This window comes from Echiichthys vipera (assembly GCF_963691815.1).
Source record: "Echiichthys vipera genome assembly, chromosome: 12".
Classification (NCBI taxonomy): domain Eukaryota; kingdom Metazoa; phylum Chordata; class Actinopteri; order Perciformes; family Trachinidae; genus Echiichthys; species Echiichthys vipera.
Genome location: NC_139837.1, coordinates 16,095,942 through 16,116,180, shown reverse-complemented (window position 1 = coordinate 16,116,180; position 20,239 = coordinate 16,095,942). Strand labels below are relative to the sequence as shown.

The 20,239-nt window shown below is 41.9% G+C and overlaps 2 protein-coding genes across 2 annotated transcripts; both read left to right on the top strand.

The window, feature by feature from the left end:
• Nucleotides 1-288: 288 nt before the first annotated feature.
• On the top strand, nucleotides 289-15,452 carry atg2b (autophagy related 2B). Its single transcript, XM_083924047.1, has 43 exons — nucleotides 289-334; nucleotides 960-1,372; nucleotides 1,482-1,644; nucleotides 1,791-1,943; nucleotides 2,031-2,133; nucleotides 2,396-2,558; nucleotides 2,647-2,826; nucleotides 2,945-3,041; nucleotides 3,162-3,326; nucleotides 3,446-3,597; nucleotides 3,836-3,947; nucleotides 4,260-4,503; nucleotides 4,832-4,994; nucleotides 5,138-5,230; nucleotides 5,340-5,528; nucleotides 5,699-5,972; nucleotides 6,076-6,184; nucleotides 6,263-6,464; nucleotides 6,927-7,069; nucleotides 7,415-7,572; nucleotides 7,704-7,879; nucleotides 7,957-8,107; nucleotides 8,289-8,491; nucleotides 9,162-9,242; nucleotides 9,395-9,501; nucleotides 9,585-9,677; nucleotides 9,755-9,825; nucleotides 9,921-9,997; nucleotides 10,099-10,269; nucleotides 10,370-10,502; nucleotides 10,591-10,790; nucleotides 10,873-11,102; nucleotides 11,196-11,313; nucleotides 11,418-11,609; nucleotides 11,685-11,786; nucleotides 11,885-11,963; nucleotides 12,677-12,887; nucleotides 12,976-13,045; nucleotides 13,134-13,216; nucleotides 13,386-13,507; nucleotides 13,701-13,855; nucleotides 13,952-14,101; nucleotides 14,195-15,452. The coding sequence occupies exons 2-43, from the start codon at nucleotides 1,211-1,213 to the stop codon at nucleotides 14,423-14,425; spliced, it is 6,231 nt and encodes a 2,076-aa protein (XP_083780173.1). The 5' UTR covers nucleotides 289-334; nucleotides 960-1,210; the 3' UTR covers nucleotides 14,426-15,452.
• Nucleotides 15,453-16,161: 709 nt separating this feature from the next.
• On the top strand, nucleotides 16,162-18,769 carry noxred1 (NADP-dependent oxidoreductase domain containing 1; the record flags this gene model as incomplete). Its single annotated transcript, XM_083924590.1, has 6 exons — nucleotides 16,162-16,319; nucleotides 16,418-16,590; nucleotides 17,133-17,313; nucleotides 17,394-17,548; nucleotides 18,341-18,539; nucleotides 18,634-18,769. The coding sequence occupies 6 exons, from the start codon at nucleotides 16,162-16,164 to the stop codon at nucleotides 18,767-18,769; spliced, it is 1,002 nt and encodes a 333-aa protein (XP_083780716.1).
• Between the last annotated feature and the right edge of the window lie 1,470 nt (nucleotides 18,770-20,239).

Below are 20,239 nucleotides of genomic sequence, written 5' to 3'. Positions count from 1 at the left end.
TCTTCTTCTTCTTCTTCTTCTTCTTCTTCTTCTTCTTTCCTAGTTTTGGCGGTTGGCAAACTACTTTCTGGCGCATTACCGCCGCCAATTGGCACGGAATGCGGAACAAATAACCTCAGATATAAACTAAAAAAACTAAACAAAATAAATGAATAGATAAATAAAATAATAAAAAATGAATTACTGCTGCTAATAATAATTAATAATAATAATAACCGATATCTTTCCAAACAGCTGAGTTGCCCTGGGATGACGTCGCTTCCTAATCCCACCCTCCGGAGTGTGTCAGTTGGTGCGGAGTCATGAAAGTGTTTGTAAACAACTCACACAGAAGGTAATTTAACAGCTGCACTTATACCCTTAACTCTGTTCTTTTATATGTATTTATTTCACATTACGCTGGTGTGTATATGTAACGTGTTTGTTGGCAGTGCACTTCTCAAGTGTGAGGGTAGATAACTTGAGAAATGTTGTATTTTAGGGGTTAGCCTGACGTTAGCCGGCTGTGCTAATGTTGCCTCACTCTGCAGACAGTAGTGGCTCTCAGGGATGCTAATGTCGCTAACCTTGCTAACCGGCTATTAGCTTTAATGGCATGCCTTTGTGTAGCTGCTGGCGCAATCCCGTCTCTTGACTTCGATGACAGCTCTGTATAAGTAAACATAGCTAATGGTAGCTGTTGACATCAAACCTGTGACATGCTAACAGTTATTTCGCAAGTGCGTTTGGCTTGTTTACACTGGCTGTGGAATGATACATGTGTGCTTAGAATAACTCAATGTTAACTGGACCTTTTAATGCCAACTAGGAGCAATTTAAAGCTGTCTCTGTCTAAAACTGACGCATTAATGATCCTTGTTGTTTTCGGCTGTGTTGAAAACATTGTGTGTCAAGACTCATGTTGTGTCAAGTGTCAAATTACAAAGGGGGGGACCATATGTGTGTGTGTTTTTCTGTAGGAGCAGCAAACTGGAGTCGGACCAATTCCCGCACATATCCCTGAGTGTCAACACATCCTCCAAAGTGTCCCTAATCTTGGGATGTGAAGGGTGTTTGAGCTCACGATTTCTCAATGTCTTTAAGTCGACAGGATGACTGTTACCGTAACACCAGAGATTAATTCATAGCTGTCTGAGTAGCTACAGCATTCCGGTTGCAGAGCCTCAAGATCCCTTTCATTAGCCGTGTATTGTTCACCTATTGAGTTAAGATGCCTTGGCCGTTTTCGGAGTCCATCAAGAAGCGGGCCTGCAGATACCTCCTGCATAGGTACCTTGGCAACTTTCTGCAGGAGAAGTTGAGCTTGGATCAGCTCAGTTTAGACCTCTATCAAGGCACTGGATCACTTGCACAAGTGCCATTGGATAAATGGGTATGTGTATTGTTATCTTTGTGACAGGCAGTAGCAGCTTAATTTATTTTATTTAAACACTGGATCTGTAGGAACTTGGAGACTTCAGACTTTTTTTCTTTTCCCTCAGTCACTCAATGAGCTCCTAGAGACGGCAGATGCTCCTTTTGAAGTCATCGCCGGGTTCATCCAGACAATTTCTCTAACCGTTCCATGGGCAGCCCTACTGCATGAAAACTGTGCTCTAGAGGTCAAGGGTTTGGAGATGGTGCTCAGACCAAGACCGAGAGTGGGTAAGGAAAGGCTGCATTATGTTCAGCACAAAACCATCTTTGAAAAGTATAGATGGAAATGCAAAATTATTAAGATTAAGATTAAGATTTTAAAGAGTGGATTTTTTCTGAAAAGTCGATGACTGTGTCACTGGCTGTTCCTCCAGCATCTGGCACCGAGCCCATGTACTGGTCCAGTTTTATGACGAGCAGCATGCAGCTTGCCAAAGAATGCCTCAGCCAGAAACTCACCGACGATATGGGAGAGAGCTTCCAGCCTTTTGAGGGATTGGAGAAGTTTGCTGAAACTATAGAGACAGGTACATTCTGTCTATACTGGTGGGTAACATTTAAAGTGGTTTACCAGCCTAGTATTGTGTATAGTAACTTCTTTTCCTATCTTGCAGTTCTGAGAAGAGTCAAAGTGACATTTTTGGATACTGTTCTCCGAGTCGAACACATTCCTGAAAATTCTAAAACTGGAATCGCCCTTGAGATTCGAATCAGAAAGTAAGTTTGGACAGGAAATGGAAAACCAGACAACTTCACAAATATTCTAAATATTTTCAAACCATCAGTTTGAAATCTAGGGGTGTAGATAAGAGGAATCAGAAAAAATACCATTGTTTTTATTTATTGTTGTATGCCGTAAAAAAGGCTGCAGCTAAGTGTATGGAAGATATCCTTGATATGTAGTACATGTGATGCATTCACCTTCACTGTAATACTACAGGTCCTTGTCAAGCTAACTGTGTTCTGTGGTTGCTTTCAGGATTGTTTACTGCGATGAAACAGGCGAGGAGAGTTCAAGTGTGAATGTGCATCAGCCAACCACATTTGCACATAAAAACTTGCAGATGGAAGGCATCACCGTATTTTGGGATGAATTCTCAGATATGTCCCGTGCTGGTTGTAAATCTTCACCCACACCAACGGTTGGTGATGAGAGTTTTTGGAATCTGGTATAAAAGTGTATGTATTTATGTAACAGCCTTTTTTAAAAACATATCTCTTATTATGCAGGACACTGAGCCAAAGCTCTCCCCTAGCTGGAATCCCAAAATCATATGTGAGCCTCATCCCCAGTTTACAGAGCCTGTTTCCTCTACAACACCCTTTGAAGCGGTGCAGGTTGGGAGCCTCGATGGTAAAATTGAGTTATCCCTCACTTTGAAAAACAACATAGCTATGCCTGGAGCAAAGGTAAACTAAGCATTTCGTAATTACAAAATATCATAAGATATCCTGAATATTTAATCAGTATTATGATCTTGGGGCAAATGATCTTGATTAGGGTGTTTTCACATGCTTTGCTTTTCAGCTGGATGTTGTTGGACATATTGATACACTTATTATTCTGCTGTCCCCACGGCAAGTTCATCTTCTTCTGGACTTGTGTGGAGCTTTCTCTGGTGGAGGTGAGCACCCCTCTGTTGATTCATGATAGAGAACATTTGGATCAAACTGAGAAATAATGTCACCAAATGAGTTACTAAGGAGTGGAGTGAATTATCATATGTCTTATTCTTTGTGTGAAGGTGCACAGGAGTGGGCCAAGGATAGAAAGAGCCGACCCATACAGCAAGAAGATGAGTATCGGCTCCATATGGAACTGAACCGCTGCCTGAAAAAGGACACCGCTGTGCCAGGGACAGATCCCGACCTTTTTGAGAGTCAGACCACCAGAACTGTGTCTAGTCGAGGTTGGACTAAAACACTATCACCTAACGCTTGACCTTTCAGAGAAACTATATATCATGGTTGCATCTAATGGAATATGTTCTTTCTTTGTCCCTTCCTTTATTTTTTTTTGTTGGTGTAGATGATGTGTTCTTCTCAATGGCAGACATGGATATGTCTCACAGCTTGTCCTCCCTTCCTCCTCTGGGTGAACCACCCACCGTTGACTTGGATTTGTCACTCAACAGCAACTACTCTGCCTCACCAGGAGAATCTCCCCCTGGAAATGCAACAGTAAGTCTTCATATCTTTGACTACAGTCATAAAGACATATTGAAATTGAATGTGGTTGAGCACAAGAGTTCTCGGCGTTCTAGTTACTCTGTTAGACACTGAAATCCTTAGGAGGTATATAATTGACGTGTGCGTGTATGTGCATGTGTGCACGTGTGTGTGTCTTTTAGTTTTTGTGGTAAAATTCTTCCTAATGAGTTGCTGTTATTACATTGTCTCACATCATCTGTGTCTGTAGGCTCTGTGGGATGATTACATGGATGTACCACGACAGAGAGAGAAGCAGACTAAGGAAACTCCCTTCAAGTCCCGGGATTCACAACTCCCCCAAAAATTACTGAGACAGACTTGTACGTAACACAATATCTCTGTATATTTTTACACACTTTATACACATTCCACTATTAACTATTAGTCGCTCTGTGGCCATGTGCTGAAGAGAGGGAAAGACGTTTTCATTCTCAGCAAAGATTACATCAGCACATCTTCCTGATTAGATCTTTATCTGTGGTTGATGGTATGATAATAAGTAAAATCAGCTGGTGAAGTGCTTGTCTCTATGAAAACATACCAACATTCAGCCCTCTGTTGCACAAATCATTTCACCTCAGTGATCTTGAAGTATCTATATATACTGTATACCTGCCTTTGTTGTATTTTAGCCCATCCATCCAAAACTCATGGTGATGAGTCAAGGCCAGAGCTGGTGTTAAGAGTAACACTGAGTAGCCTGGCTGTTTCAGTCCTCCACATCGACCCACTGCCACCTCCAGGTGCTACACCCAGTCCCCTCGGCCCCATGGCTGCACATTTCTTCAGCATGGTGGGCCCAGGCCAGCTCGCCCCAGATGCTTTCCTTCAGTCTCGTACAGTCTTTAACCAGGCATGCCCCCATGACCATCTGAGGTGCACTTTTATTTTTCACTAATTAATTTCGGGCAAGGTTATACTTAAAGAGACACTTTACTCATTCCAGGTCTGTGTCATGGCAATTGTGGCATTGTGTTCAATTGTGTTCAGATGAAAGGTGTTTGGTTCAGATCGGAGCAACGGAGATCTGCCAAAATTCGCCAAATGTCACGTTTTCGCATCATCACACGGGGCAACAGACCGAACACTGTTCATCTGAGCACAATGCCCACATTGTCATGACACAGATGTGAATTGATATGGGTTTCTTTATGAGTATCTCTTTAAGTGTTTATGTAGGTCTCATCTGGGTTTATACTTGCAGGTTTGTGGGTCAGGGCCTGAAGATCAACTATGAGCACTGTCAGGGATCCAGCCTGCGGACTTTCAGTACTGATGTCTCCCTTAACCAGATGGAGTTTCTGGAGTGTCTGTTCCCCTCTGAGGCTGTCATTGGTGGCTCCCAAAGAGGCATTCAGTACACTGAGGTTAGAGAGCTTGAGCTAAGCACATTTTGTACCGCTCTGAGCTTCGGTTGGTTAATAAAATGCCTCTACATTCAGTACACCTAAAAGCTGCAGCTGGCATGACATTAATAGTGTTTCTCACTAGTTTCTCTGTCACACCTCAGCTCCTGACATTTGACACCACGGCCAGTGCTGATGCAGCGCTAACCACCTGCCTTCACCTGCTTTACAAACAGGCTGAGCGCAGAGGCCCTCAGGTAACAGCCTTTATTAGTCTAATATGAAACCACAGCACTTACCACTCAAACACATGATCTGCATCACTGTCAGGCTTCTACTCAGACCATCCTTTGGTTTTCTGTGCAGGGTGGCCAGGTTCGCCTCAGCACCATTCCCAGAAAAGCTGAGATCCAGGTGGAGCTGGGCTCCGTGCACTCTGAGCTGGACATCAGCATCGTAGACCGTCTCAACTCATTGCTACAACCTCAGAAGCTGGCCACCACAGAGTTGATGGCCTCTCACATGTACACATCCTATAATAAACATGTCAGCTTGGTAAGGGGGCCCAATAATTCAATTCAGTATTTAGAAACATTCATATCTCATATATATGTCACAATAATAATACATCACAGCTGCCTTAAACTTAGATTAAAAAGGTAAAACAGTTGCATATTTTTAGGCTTGTTTATATAATTATTTGTCTCTTTAAATTCATTTCACAGCATAAGGCCTTTACAGAGGTTTTCCTTGATGATAGCCATACTCCCTCCAACTGTCATGTATCGCTGACTGTCAATGCCCCATTGCTGGGCCTTGCAATCCGCTTCCCCATTCCTGACTTGCGCTCAGATCAGGAGAGGGGCCCTTGGTTCAAGAAGTCCCTTCAGAAGGAAGTACTCTACCTGGAGCTGGAAGACTTGGAAGTGAAAACGGAGTTCATGGGTGGCAGCTCTCCTGACCAAACCAAAATGGAGCTCACTTTCAGGGAGCTTATTGGTATGTTGTCTAAAGGAGAAAAGATGTAAACTTCCCTCCAAAGATTTTTTTTAATCGAGGAATTGCTCTTTTACCGTTTTTCTTTGTTTTTTGCATTGCACAGGAAAATTTCAAGAGGAGCCGGATCAACCGGCTTCCCGATTCCTGAGAGTGTCCCACACAATGGATGGAGACATGACAACATCTGAAAGTGTAAAATTTGATTGGCCAAGGTAAGTTCATCTAACCAACCTCAATCTGAACTGTCCATTCAGGGGCACCTCTGAGTGATACTGAATCTCTCTGAGCAGGGTTGTGCTGAAGATGAACCCCACTGCTGTCCACTCAATCCTTGAGCGGGTCACGGCTGAAGATGACGAGGGAGCTGAGGACCATTCCCTTGAAGAGGAAGAGGAGGAAGGGGCTGCCCATTCACTGAAGGATGTGTGTGACTTCGGGAAACCAGAGCCATCACCCTTTTCGTCACGAAGGGTTATGTATGAGAATGAAGAGGTAGGTCATGGCCAAAGGGCAACATTCATCAAAAATGTAAATATACAGTAAATTACTGCATTTCTTAGTTTAACATTTTTGCCCTCCGTTTGGACCCATAGGCATTTATAAATCATATTATCAATGCACACGCTTGATGTTAGGAAAACAACATAAACCTTCAGTTACACTATAAGACATGTTGTAGCACATATTTCCTCATAGTTTGAAAAAAAAAATGAATTGAAGAATTGTTGGTTTAGATGATGGCATTGGTTCCAAGCAGGTGGCTTTGTGCAGGTGAATGTATTTGCATTCAGGAGCGAGGGTATCCTCTGGTTAATGTATTATAGTGTGCAAGAGATGCATCATTATGCAAACAGCAACATGAGCACTGCTTTGCATACCTTACCTGTTGACAGAGCCGGTGGTGACAAGCCCATGTTAAGTGTTTTTTGTGTTTTTCTTTTTTTTTTACTCCAGATGATCATCCCTGGTGATGTTGCTGAGATGACAGAGTTCCAGGAAAAAACCATGAACAACTCTCGCTTCATCCTCGAGTTGTGTTTCCCCAATGTACAATTACTACTCCCCGGCAAGGCTTTTTATGAAAAACTACACAACAGGTACAGAAATGGCAGAACATGTTTGTTAATGTTTGTGTTATACAGTAGGCCAGTACAGCAATTAAGTTTTTTGCACATGTATAAATGTGTTTTGTTGTAGATGAAAATCATGAGATAATCAGTATTTTTTTGTAGCACTCTGTTGTTGTTTTTTTTTTTGAATAGATGTTATATTTCATTTGAGACAGGTCTTATGACCTCCGGCCAAAATGTTGAAAAGAGCGGATTGTCAAAATGAAGAAGCAAAAACTGTGTTCATAGCCATGGAAGATGATATGAGATGCCTATTTAGATACTTAACCCCTACCTGTTCCATACATAAAACTCATATTTTCAAAATTTTAGGATAAATAATGACCTGCTGCTGTGGGAGCCCACTGCTCCATCTCCAGTGGAGACGGTGGAAAGCATGCCATATGGAGTTGGACTCTCTGTCGCCAGTCAGTTGATCAACACTTACTCAAAGGACAGCTTCAGCCAGTTCCGCTCAACTGGTCCCGAGGGTGAGACAATAAAACATGAATCTCCATGAATTTTCACTCTTAGAATTGTAGTAGAAATGTCTAATGTTAAGTCATGTTTAAACAACCAGCAGCTTGTCACTTCATAGACATGCTTTGTTTTGTGCTTACAGAGGAGACCAGTGGCTCAGAGGAGGAGACCATGCACTATTACTGTCCTGCATCGGACCTTGGCCACAGGTCTCGCAAGAAGAAAAAGCCCAAAGCCCAGAGCAAGACCTCCCAGAGCCTGTTCTCTGTCATCATCAGTGTCAATCATGGCCTGGTGGCTCTTCAAACTAATGCTAAGGTAACCTCACATCCTTTTTGATATCACTCGTATCTTGTCTTATGGATATTGGGATTGAGTTTCCATTTCTCTCACAGAAGGAGGATAAAACTGTCCTGAAAAACAAACATGGCGAGTTCTGGCTGGAGGTGAAAAATGGTGTACTGTTCAGTGTGACGCAGTACGAAGGCTATAAAGACCAGCACTACATCTGCTTCCACACCAGTAATATTTGCATGTATCATCAAGGTAAACCGACTGCACATATTCACTACAATATTATTCTTATGCAGTTGTGTCTATGTTATACTTGGTGATAATGTGAGAGTACTATTATGCAACTAATATACTGTCTACATCAATGTTGTTATATCATTCATGTACTTCTACTGCCTCTTTCACTGACGTCTCCCTCTGTTACTCGCTTCAGGACTCGTGGATGGAGGCACCTCTGTCTCAGATGTCAAGTTACCGTGCAGGACACATCCCCACTGGTTGGAGCCAACCATCTACCAATCCGAGACACCTCCTGAGAGATCCTCAACGCCCTCAGAGGGTATTGGACTGGAGGCCCGCAGTATGGTGTCTGTTGCCATCAAAATCTCCTCACAAAACGCAGAACGCAATGTTAAGGTAGGTTACTCAAATCATTGACTGATAGAGAGAAAAAAGGCAGTGCTGGCTGGAAGAACAGCTTTAGTTTACCTTGGGATAGATTCTTTGTCTGTGGAGCTTTGTTGGATTACTGGGGCTCCCTAAAATGAAGCAACGTCACCTTGAGAGTCATGTTGTGTAGATCAGTGAGTCATGAGCCGTTTCACCAATAGAGTGATTTGCAGAATGTTACATTTGAAAGGTTTTTAGAGGACTTAAGATGAGTAACTACCCAGTATTTCAGAAGAAAAATCAAAGATTATAGCTACAGTTACAGAATTTTGTTTAGCAAAACTTTACTCAATTTATTCAATTTCCTTGCGGTAGTCGTCCCAAAGGAATCAATAAAGAGAATTCTAAGTCTAAGTCAAGAACTTTCTTATCCTGATAATCAACTTGCAACTTTAGCCCTTGGAGGGCTTCTGACCCCACGTTAGGAAGGTGGTTTAGTGTTCACAAGATAGTATTTTTTCACCAGACGTGATTATATATTGATTACTGAATTATTCCTGAAAACTGCAGTATCATCTGTGTCAGCCACATCCAGTCAATGTTCTCCTTATTTGGAAGAACTTATGTTTAAAGTATATCAGTGGTTTTCTTTTTTTGTTTTCTCCTCACTGATGACACTTTGGGCCTTTTTATGCAGGAATTTCTGGTTGCTGTTGGAGTGAGAGGAGCCACACTCCAGCACAGAGTGGTCCCTCCCAGCCTGGGCTGGTATGACCAGGTACGCCAAGATGGAGCGACCACTTCCCTTACTCTTACAAAACCTCTTTTATTCTTTATTGCCTTCACATAAATGTTCAGAGAGCATTTGAGGGAAATATGATGCTATAAAACCACACATTTGTAATCTTAATACCAATTTCTGTGCAACAGATTATTGACTTTCTGAATGTGTCTGATGAGCCTGTGTTGGGTTACGCCCCCCCTACGTCTGTCACCACTCTACATTTGCACCTGTGGAGCTGCTCTCTAGACTACAGGTAAAATAGACTTAAGACCTCCAACTAAATAATGAGTTTTTAGTTATCTGTGTGTGTATAATAATTAGTTTTTCTCTTGACAGACCCCTTTACCTGCCACTCAGATTACTGCTGGTTGTAGAGACTTTTAGCATCTCCAGCAGTGTATCTTTAGACCTCTCTTCCTCAACACTCAGGTATGAAAATTGAGAGATGTGATTGTAATTGAGCCTTAGAATAAGTTGTTTTTGCTGAATAATATGTTTTTGCACAGGATCATTTTGGACGAAGCGGCTCTGTTCCTCTCAGACAAGAGTAACGCCGTCTCTGTAAATTTAGCACGAGGTAACTTGACTTCATTGAGGATTTTAACAAACTGCTTGAAATGTTAAAATCAACTTTGAACAATGTTTGCTTTTGTTCGGGTTTTTTTGTCACAGACTATGTCCAAGTGGTAGACATGGGAACACTGGAGCTGAGAATTACAGCTGTCAAACCTGGAGTGGATGGAAAGTTGGTAAGAGTTGTCTCTAAATAACATTAATGTAATGTTTTCTCTTGAAAATAATGTTGAAAAAATGTGTGAATCTTCTTTTTTTATTGTCTCATTGGTGACAGTCAGAGCCCAGATTTGAAATGCGCTGCTCCAGTGATGTTATCCACATTAGAACGTGTTCAGACTCCTGTGCTGCCCTCATGAACCTTATCCAGTACGTAGCCAGCTATGGAGACTTACTGCCCCCCACAGAACCAGAGGCCAAACACAGCAGCACTACACAACGGACCAGGGTCAGCATCGACGCCACCATGAGCCCATATTACATAGCTACTACAGGTTTAATAACCTCTCCAGCTCATACACGCTTACTTTGGGTGTGTTTTCTGACAGGCGGAGTTTCCTAGCCGGCCCACATCTCAGACCCTGTTGCTCGCTGAGACTGATCAGCAGATGTTACAGGATCTGATGAGTGAAGCTATGGAGGAGACTGACGGGCAGCATGCACCAGGGCTGCAGCAGAATGGTGAAGACTTTGTTATGTAAAAATAAAAGTTTTAGCTCCATGAATGATATAACTTAACTACATTTCATACTTTTTCACACATCTATAGGTGCACACGAGGAGCGGTATCAAGACCATGACCCGCCTCGCTCAGATCTATTCTTATTCCCGGATGAAAGTGGGAATTTTAACCAAGATTCGAGCCCCACTTACCCCATGCTTCACTCTCCTCTCATTACACCTGTCCCTACCCTGGCCCTAGAGACGGACGACTTTTGTATCCTGGAGACACCAGGTTCCAGAGGAGAGGTCAGAATATACCAGGTTGTGGCTTTGTAAAGAAGAAGTCTGAAAATCTTTGCAGGCTCACTGTAAGCAATATGTCTTTCAGGATCTTGATCAGGAGCCAGTGGTGAAGCAGCTTACCTCAGATCCTGTGGAAATTAAAGACGATTACTTCAGTCAGCCTCTAGATGGGAGTGATTCCAGGGGTGGAGCCATGAACTTTCCCATCCCAGAGGTGCGCTACCTCATCAAGGAGATCTCGGTCATCTGGCACCTTTATGGTGGGAAAGACTTTGGAAGTGCCACTTTCACAGCCTCTCCCGCCAGAAGTCGAGGGTAAGCCATTAACTATGAAACTGCTGACACACTGTTTTAAATGTAGTCAATGGGAAACTTGTTTAATTTTTATCCTTTTACTCCACCATGCAGGTCTACACCCCATAGCTCCCCCTCTCAGACTCCAGTCAGACAGGCCAGGGCTTTAGGGCGGGCAGGAGGTGGAAGAGGAAGGAACCCTGATGTCCTGATGGAGATACAGCTCAGCAAGGTAAAGTTCCTCTTCGCATGCAGGGATTGTTTATGATATTACTCTCATACAGATCACATAAATACCTTAATTTCTTCACCATTTACCATTTACCTTTTCTGTAGGTGAGATTTCAGCATGAGGTGTACCCACAGGCCCAGGTGGCTTGTGGGCCAGCAATGGATCAGCCAGTGTCCCGGCAGGTGTTTGTTGTGCAGGACTTGGAGATTCGAGACAGACTTGCTACCTCACAGATGAACAAGTTCCTCTACTTGTATTCTAGCAAAGAAATGCCCCGAAAAGCCCATTCTAACATGGTGAGGAAGGCAACACTCACATTAACTTCATCAAGTCTTGACCTTGTGTAACTTGAAGTGTGCTTTTGGTCTTAGTTGACTGTTAAGGCACTGCACATGTGTCCTGAGTCAGGCCAGGCTCCTCAGGAGTGCTGTTTGCGTGTTTCCCTGATGCCTCTTCGCCTCAATATTGATCAGGTAAAAGATTCTGATACAGATGATTGTATTGAAGATGTTAATCAGCATTGTTAGTTACTTTAAAGTGACAGCCACGTTTTTTTTTTTTTTGTTTGAAGGATGCACTGTTCTTCTTGAAGGACTTCTTCACCAGTCTTGCTACAGAAGTTGAGTTTTTCTCACCACCTGTTCAAGAAGGTAAATTTTATTATTTTATTATGTGCCTTGAACTCAAACATTTAACATAATCTTCACTTGCAAATACTGGCTCCAAAATAGGGCTAGGTTCAGAACTTTGACTTTTAGGCACTGAGTGAATTGCCTCCATATGACTACTTATAAACCTCCATCATTACGTTTTCTTCCGATATCGTGAAACGACTTTAATGTAACGTTAAATATTTTGGGAAACTCGGACACACAATAAGTTCTTCCTCCATCTTTCTTACCTGCTGGATGTCGCTCTCTGGTTGCCTTGGAAACATAAACGTCACACTCAAAGCTTCTATCTCATTGGTTGCGCTTTTGAAATGTCAGTGGCAACAAGGTCAAAGTTTAACTGATTTGAACTCTTGAGTGCAGGGGTGCATGCAGCTACCTTGGGCGCTACCGCCTCTTCCATAGGAAATGAATGGAACGGCCGGGGCTTTAAACATCAGTTCTTCCGTGTATCATATGTAGGGGCCTTAAGGAGTAAAGCTCCAATAATGCTGATGATTGGCTGTCTAATGTTAAACGTAGAGGCATGCAGGAAAAAAACCCACTTTGTTACGCAAGGATTTAATAAAATTGGTATTAAAAAGAGTATTGTTCAGGAAACGATATCAAAGTCAAGTTACCAGCACCAATAACTAGATTTTTTGCGCGACCCCAAAGGCCTTCTCCTAATATGATAATATTTTGTTTTGCAGCTGTCTGTGTTTCCACAAAAAAAGCGGCCGCCCCAGAGATCTCCTGTAGCTTCTCCAAGCACGCTGGCAGCAGCCAGGACCCGGCCCCAATCATCTCAGTGCCGGCTCAGAGACGTTTGAGCCACAATGGTTTCTCCACATCTGGCAGGGAGGAAGTGAATGATAATGAAGCCTCTGCTCCTTCCTTTACAGACCAACCGATCTTCTTTAGGTCATTGTTCAACTAAACACTGAAATCCCTTTGAAGAAATAATATAATTGCTCTTTTAATGTTTGGTAACGTTTTCTTTTCCTAACAGGGAGTTTCGATTTATTTCTGAGGTTCCCATTCGCCTGGATTACCATGGGAAACATGTTGCAATGGAGCAGGTACATGCTCTAAGACTGCTATGTAGTAATTCAATATTATTTCATTTGTGCTTCTGTGCTGAATGATTTTATGCCTGCTCTGTTTTAGGGAACATTTGCGGGGATCATTATCGGGTTGACGCAGCTTAATTGTTCAGAGCTGAAACTAAGGCGCTTGTGCTATAGACAAGGGTATGTTTATCTCAGTAATACATCAAACTATGTTGCTTATTATTTACAATCTTGGACTCAGCAGGTAATAGAAGAATTTTCCTTTACACACCATAATGCATGATATGTCCCTATCAAGTGTGTAATACTATACAAGAATACAGGAATCTAATACTTGTCTGTATTTCAGATTATTAGGTGTGGATAAGCTGTTTTCCTATGCAATAAATGAGTGGCTAAATGACATAAAGAAGAACCAGCTTCCAGGCTTACTGGGTGGTGTGGGACCTATCCACTCTCTGGTACAACTAGGTTAGTACATGTACTGAACTCGGGTACATGTTTCTTGTTGCCACAGTGTGCTTTAATAGTTATCATAAATGATAAAAACTATAGCAAGTAATACATTGAGCTAGGGTGTTTACTGCTTATCTTTGTATTACTATTGACGTTAATTTTCTCTTCAATTACTGTAGGTAACGTATACCTGTAATGTTCTGTTCAGTTCAGGGATTCAGGGATTTGGTCTGGCTCCCCATTGAGCAGTACAGGAAAGATGGTAGGATCGTCCGTGGGTTTCAGCGCGGCACTGCCTCCTTTGGAACTTCTACTGCTATGGCTGCTCTGGAGCTCACCAACAGGATGGTTCGGACCATCCAGGTAAACTTTTCTTTCAACCATTACTAGAAAAAGTATGCACATACTACTAATGCCTTCATGAGACATCAGACAAATGTATTTCTTTGTCATTTTTAGGCAGCCGCAGAGACGGCGTATGACATGGTGTCTCCAGTGCCTGATGAGAGAGACACAAAGAGAATAAAACGGTTCTCCCATTATGGACTGGCTCATCAGCCCGTTGACCTGAGAGAAGGTGTAGCCAAAGCCTATACTGTTGTAAAAGAGGTAAACAACCCTAAAGCAAAAATGACCAATATTTTCACTTCAGTTAAGTCAAAGGAAAGAAAAACTCTGTTTTGAATGATTTTGTGTCCACAGGGCATCACAGACACAGCCCTGACCATCTATGACACGGCCACCCGGGAGCACGAGCAACGCGGGATGACGGGGGCGGTGGGTGGAGTTCTGCGGCAGCTGCCACCCGCAGTGGTCAAGCCACTTATTATGGCCACGGAAGCCACCTCCAACGTCTTGGGTGGGATGAGGAACCAGATTCACCCTGATGCTCGCCAGGAGGAGTCTCAGAAATGGAGGCAGGGCGAGGAGTAATTCTTGTTGCCATAGGCTACCTGAAACCGTGATTGTACAGAAGCAACAGCTAAAGAATTTGTGTTGGAAACTTTCTTCCGAGTGTTTTTTTTTTTTTTTTAAAGAGTAACATCTCAGATGTGCACATAGAGCCCTGGTGTAAATAAAATACTGTTCATCTTGTTGCAGTCTGAGCTGCTGTGATTCAGCTTATGTCGGCTTACCAGTTCCCTCGCAGTGCCTTCATGGTTATCAGCATCTAACTGTATGTTTAATCAAAGGGATGTAAGATGAGTGATGAATTAGTGAGCCACATATCGTCTTTATGTAGTTTATGTTTTGTCGTAGGATTGACAACGGCATTATAAATATAAAATCATAACAATGAGGAAATAGGCTGTTGTCTCATGAGGCGCAACATTTGCTTCATTCTCAAGCAGCTCCGTTTACAAGCTGTGTGCGGTCACGTTATCCTCTTAACACTATATTATAGGTGTAATGACCCTTAATTTATATAATGTACTGTATGTGGGCTTTATTATTTACTGTAAATATTCCTAATGTAGAACATTTCATGCAAATATAAGAGAACAAGTACAGAAACTGAATGTGTGAAGTTACCTTATCAGCACTTTTTAGTGACTAAGGGTTACTTGTTCAAATGAGTGACACAGGGGAAGAATACCCACATTTGTTATGAAGTTTCATTTTATTTTGAGCTGTGATCAATGTTGTGTAATTTCACGAAAGCTGCTGTTCAGAAAAGTTGCTTTTAAAATTTAAAGATAGTTTCAGATCTTTTATTGTGTCAGTCTGCTGCTCACATTTTCAAACTGTTGACACAAATGTACACAAGAAACTGTATCTAGTCAAAATCTTGAAGCGAAGTCTTAATATTCTGCACAATTGTGTTTTTTTTTTTAAGTGTATGTTGGACTATTGATATTTGGCGTGAAATGTTGTGTTGCAGACATGATTTGCCCATTTTCTTGTTAATGTGGACAGGAAAATATTTCTTGTACATAACTGTACAGTTGAATTTGTATTAAAGGGCATGAAATGGAAATAAAAATGGTTAAATCCACCAGAATAAATTGTGGTTGTGTATGATTCTTTTCTTGACTAGTGTTTCTAGTAATCACCTGAGATGGGAGATTTTGGCCAAACAAAAGAAAGAAAAACCTTTTTTCCCAATTGATTAAACTTATTTAGTTTTTCTTTCGATTAAACTTTTCCTCTAATTTTAATATGAGTCAACTATTTTTACCCCAAAACAACATGTAGCGTTTGCCAAATCTCTAAAGTTGATGAATGGAACTAAAGCACAAAAATTATATAACATTTTTAAACACTTCCCCACTAACTAATTAAACTGGTTTTCCCCCTTGTTTAAAAAAAAAGCCTTAAATATTTTTACTTTATCATATATGTACTGCCTACTTTATTTTTAAATAAATTAAATTTATTTTATTTTTTGTATGTCCCTTATTGTATTGTCAATAATTCCTTATGAACATGTTTGTAGTGTTTTTTGATGATTGCGAAATGTTTTGAATAAAGTTTTGAGAAAAAAAAAAACGGAGCGTTTGAAATATGTAAACCGTTAAATCGGAAGTTGTCCTGTTGCCATGGAAACGGGGATATGAGGCGAATGTTGTGAGTTGTAAAGGGAGGGATTCTCCACTTTCAGAAAATAACCCCCTCTGTCGAATAATTAATAATAAACAATAACTCATTGTTGTGGAAACGTAGAGGCGATGGTGGACGTATCCGCTGAATTGAGCAGCTTTTCTTTCGAGAGTGGACTGACCGAGGAGGAGAAAGACCTACTGTACCTCCGTGCACGCTCGGCTGGACTGACGTTTTGCGGGTGCGCGCACGCAGCGTTCCTGTGTAAACTGGTCCAGTCACTGAGGTAATTTATCTGTAGGTCTGTGACACACAGGAAGAACTTTACAGTAACTTTGACCATACTTTACTGTCATTCTGATCTGTGTACGTTTACATTTACAGATGTATCATCAAAAGTCACTCTGCAAACAGAGACTCATTGGCATCAGGAGAAGACAGCGACCTTTGCGTTGGGATAATTGGGATGGGTCACATGGGGAAACAGTTGCTCCTCTCCCTCCTTGAAAACACTGGCATCAAACCATCACACATTAAGATATCCAGTAGAAGGCCAGGTGGGTTTACAATGACAAAATAGGGCCCTCAAAAATCCAAATCAAAGTTAAATCATTTTTCTGATGTCGGGAAATTTACTAAATCGGGCAGTGTGTTTGACTCAAAACACGGTAACTGTGTTATCTTCTGCAAGTGAAAAGGCTTTTGTTGTCAGAAGCCAATAATCCTAATCCCAATGTCCCAAAAAGTATCAGACGATTACATTAGTGTTGCATGAGTTTCATAGAAAATAACATAAAGATTTTGAAGCATTGTGTATAAAACAGATATGTGTATTTGTGTAAAGACTGAACTAAATGCCAGTTACGATACTATGTGACTTTCATTTATAATGCTCCTCAATCCGTTATTCCAGACATGAGGTTGTTGAAGGTTTTTGGAGAGTTAGATAAGATGTTACTGTGCCATGTAATGTCCAATACATTAACATGCTCAAGAGTAGTGAGAAGATTTGATATTCACAAGTCACTCATGAGTTGATTTAACTGAGTCGCGCCTTACTTACTGTCCTTGCGTTCGCCCTGTTGCTTCCTTACGTCAGTGGAATACATCTGCACAGGAGTCGAGTGCTTCTTTGACAATCGCAGACTGGCAGCGTGGGCAGATGTTCTGTTCCTCTGCTGTCTACCCTCTCAACTCCCCAAAGTCTGTGCTGATCTCCACTCTCAGCTGTCAAAGCGCTGCCTTGTCTACAGCTTCACCTCTGGTGTGCCTGTCACCAGGTACTCTCACACTTATACACATGCTGCACATTGTTGCTTTTTCAGTCACTGAATCCCTCTCTTTTGACCTTTTATTTCAGATTGGCACAGCTTCTCGGACATGACTTTATTCTGAAACCACAGTATGACTTTATCGCTTGTGACACCTCAGATGTGTGGCTGTCCTGCACTCATCCGGCGACGGCTTTGACAGATCCTCTGCTGATAGAAGCATCGTGTCCTCTTACAACGAGCGGTATGTCTATGTTTCATTATTGCGGACTTGAACTAGGATTTAGGCTTCACCCTTGATTTAACATAATTTACATTAATCAAAGTGTAATTCCGGCGCAAAATCATCCCATGGACTTACATACATCAAATAAACCATCGAAAAAGTTTTATTTGTGTATGAACTATTAACGGAGAAATCCTTAAGAGTCGCTAACAGCCGGCCCTAGCTAACACTGATTAGCTCGGGGCAGTACGGTGAAGGCATTGAAACAGCTTTTTTTAACCACTAATACTGCTCCAAATAACACCAAACCTCTGCAGTAGCATGATAAGAGTCCCTACACATAAAACAGAGCACCAACAACGTAGTTAGTGAACCCAGAGTTTATTAAATGACTGTTATAAAGACTTACCTAATGGTCGCGGTACCAGCTCCTCTCGTAGTAAAGTCCATTCAAGTCGATTACCAAAGTCAATCCCAAAGGAAGGAGCCCATTGGTGCTTGTTTTATATGTGGGGACTCTTCTCATGCTACTGCAGAGGTTTGGTGTTATTTTGAGCAGTATTAGTGGTTAAAAAAAGCTGTTTTCATGCGTTCAGCATGCTGCACCGAGCTAATCAGTGTTAGCCACGTCCGACTATTAGCAACTCTCCGGGATATCTCGATAATAGTTGTTACACAAAAAAAACTGTCTCGATGGCTTATTTGATGTATGCAAGTGCCGAATAAGACCATGGGATGATTTTGCGTCGGAATAAGACTTTAAGCTGTATTTCTTTATTTAACCGTTTGATGTGTAATTTCAATATTCAGGTGGCATCTCTCTGGGTCTGAACTGGGTGTGTGCAGTGTTGTACAGCCTGCTAAATATCTGCACCTCTGCCGGTCTGGGATCCAGTGATGCTCTCTCTCTTATTAACAGCGTCCTTGAAGAGAAAAGGCCACAGGCTGTGAAATTAAACGTGCACAGTTTCATCAGTGCGTCATATGAAACTTCCCTTCATACAGAGGAGTGAGTGCAACACTGTGCAGCCCAAGAATACATGTAGTTCTGTCATGTGTAGACCTGTCTGTTCTGATTCCACCTTCTTTTCTCCCCCACAAAGACTGTTTCCCTGGATTTCTCTTGCTGATGTCCAAGCCAAGGAGACACCATTGCTGCGCTTTCTATCACGCCACAAATCCATGCAACAGAGCCTCTCTACTGCATATAAATCACTGCTAGAGACACCAGCAGAATAAGACACTCTCTAATGTAACTCTAAGGATGTCCACTACGCATGTAAATTGTTTACCTTATGTTACTTTATTTTGAAAATTATAACCTAATATCCAGGCCTACAAGATTACATGTCATCAAATGTGTCTGCAGACATTGTCACACTCACTGTCTAGAAGAGTAGAAATGTAAAAAAGGTATTTTAAAAATCTCCTCTCTAAAATCAATATGTGATACCCTGAAACCAAGTATATTATTTTACCAGTATTTCAGATTATGCCTAAGGGTGATACACATTCGCAGTCTCAACCTGCCACGAAATGTATCCCCTCTCTGAAACGAACAAACTTTGCTTCACCACGAAGTGTTTTATGTTTTGAATACTCCAGAATGTGCCAAATAACTGTGGTGAATATTAAGTAGTTTCTTCTTTCCTGGAAAAGTTTAGATAAGGGATACATATTCTGTCAGGCTGCTCCAAAATGTATCCCCTCTGTACAATGAACGATTGCAGGAAGTGCACAGAACATAACATTGTTCACTACTTCAAAGGGGGGGTCATCTGTTAGAGAAGATGAAACATGACTCAGATTACAATATGTTTGCATTGTGGGTTCAATCCCAGTTTTGGAGGTTGAATGCAGGTCAGCCCTTTACTGCATTTATTTACTCTCTCCTTGCAATCATTCATTCATTCATCTTCAACCGCTTGTCCCTGTCGGGGTCGCGGGGGGCTGGAGGCGATCCCAGCTGACATCGGGCGTGAGGCGGGGTACACCCTGGACAGGACGCCAGTCTATCGCGCGTCACATAGAGACGAACACACACCTAAGGGCAATTTTAGAGTCATCAATTAACCTAACATGTGCATGTTTTTAGATGGTGGGAGGAAACCGGAGTACCCGGAGAAAACCCACGCAGACGAGGGGAGAACATGCAAACTCGAAACAGGAAAGGCCCCCAGTCGGGATGAGAACCTGAAACCTTCTCGCTGTGAGGCGACAGTGCTAACCATAAGAGCTCATCTGTTAGAGAAGATGAACCATGAGTCACATGGGTGCACATCCAATGTCAGCAGCTCATACCATGCCTCCATAAATCACAACTTCGTGGGGGCTCGCCTTATCATTCAAAAAGTACCGCACAGGGAATCATTTACTGTGCTTATACCTTTCTTGTTTATTTGTCCTAAACAGCCAACAGCATGTATCACTGCTTACTTAACTGTTATATTAGTAATAATTTTAAGGGTCTCTGGCATGTAATGTCTACTCACCCCCTGCTCTTCTCGCCATCTTCCTTTTTTCCCAGTGTAGGGGACTTTTTTATGCATGACTAATTGATATGGATGAATATCAAAATATGAAGCCCTTTTATTTAAAGCCTGCTGATCATCAGCGTCTTTGTAAGAAACTGCCCATGCATCTGTGTTGTAGTGGAGGAGACGAGAGATGGATGTCAGAAATATATATGTCAAACATGATTTCTACCAT

Coding starts and splice junctions, on each gene's coding strand:
- atg2b (XM_083924047.1), top strand. CDS start 1,211: ATGCCTTGGCCGTTTTCGGAGTCCATCAAGAAGCGGGCCTGCAGATAC. Junction 5,231..5,339: donor CTGAGCGCAGAGGCCCTCAG/GTAACAGCCTTT, acceptor TTTTCTGTGCAG/GGTGGCCAGGTTCGCCTCAG. Junction 8,492..9,161: donor ACGCAGAACGCAATGTTAAG/GTAGGTTACTCA, acceptor CTTTTTATGCAG/GAATTTCTGGTTGCTGTTGG.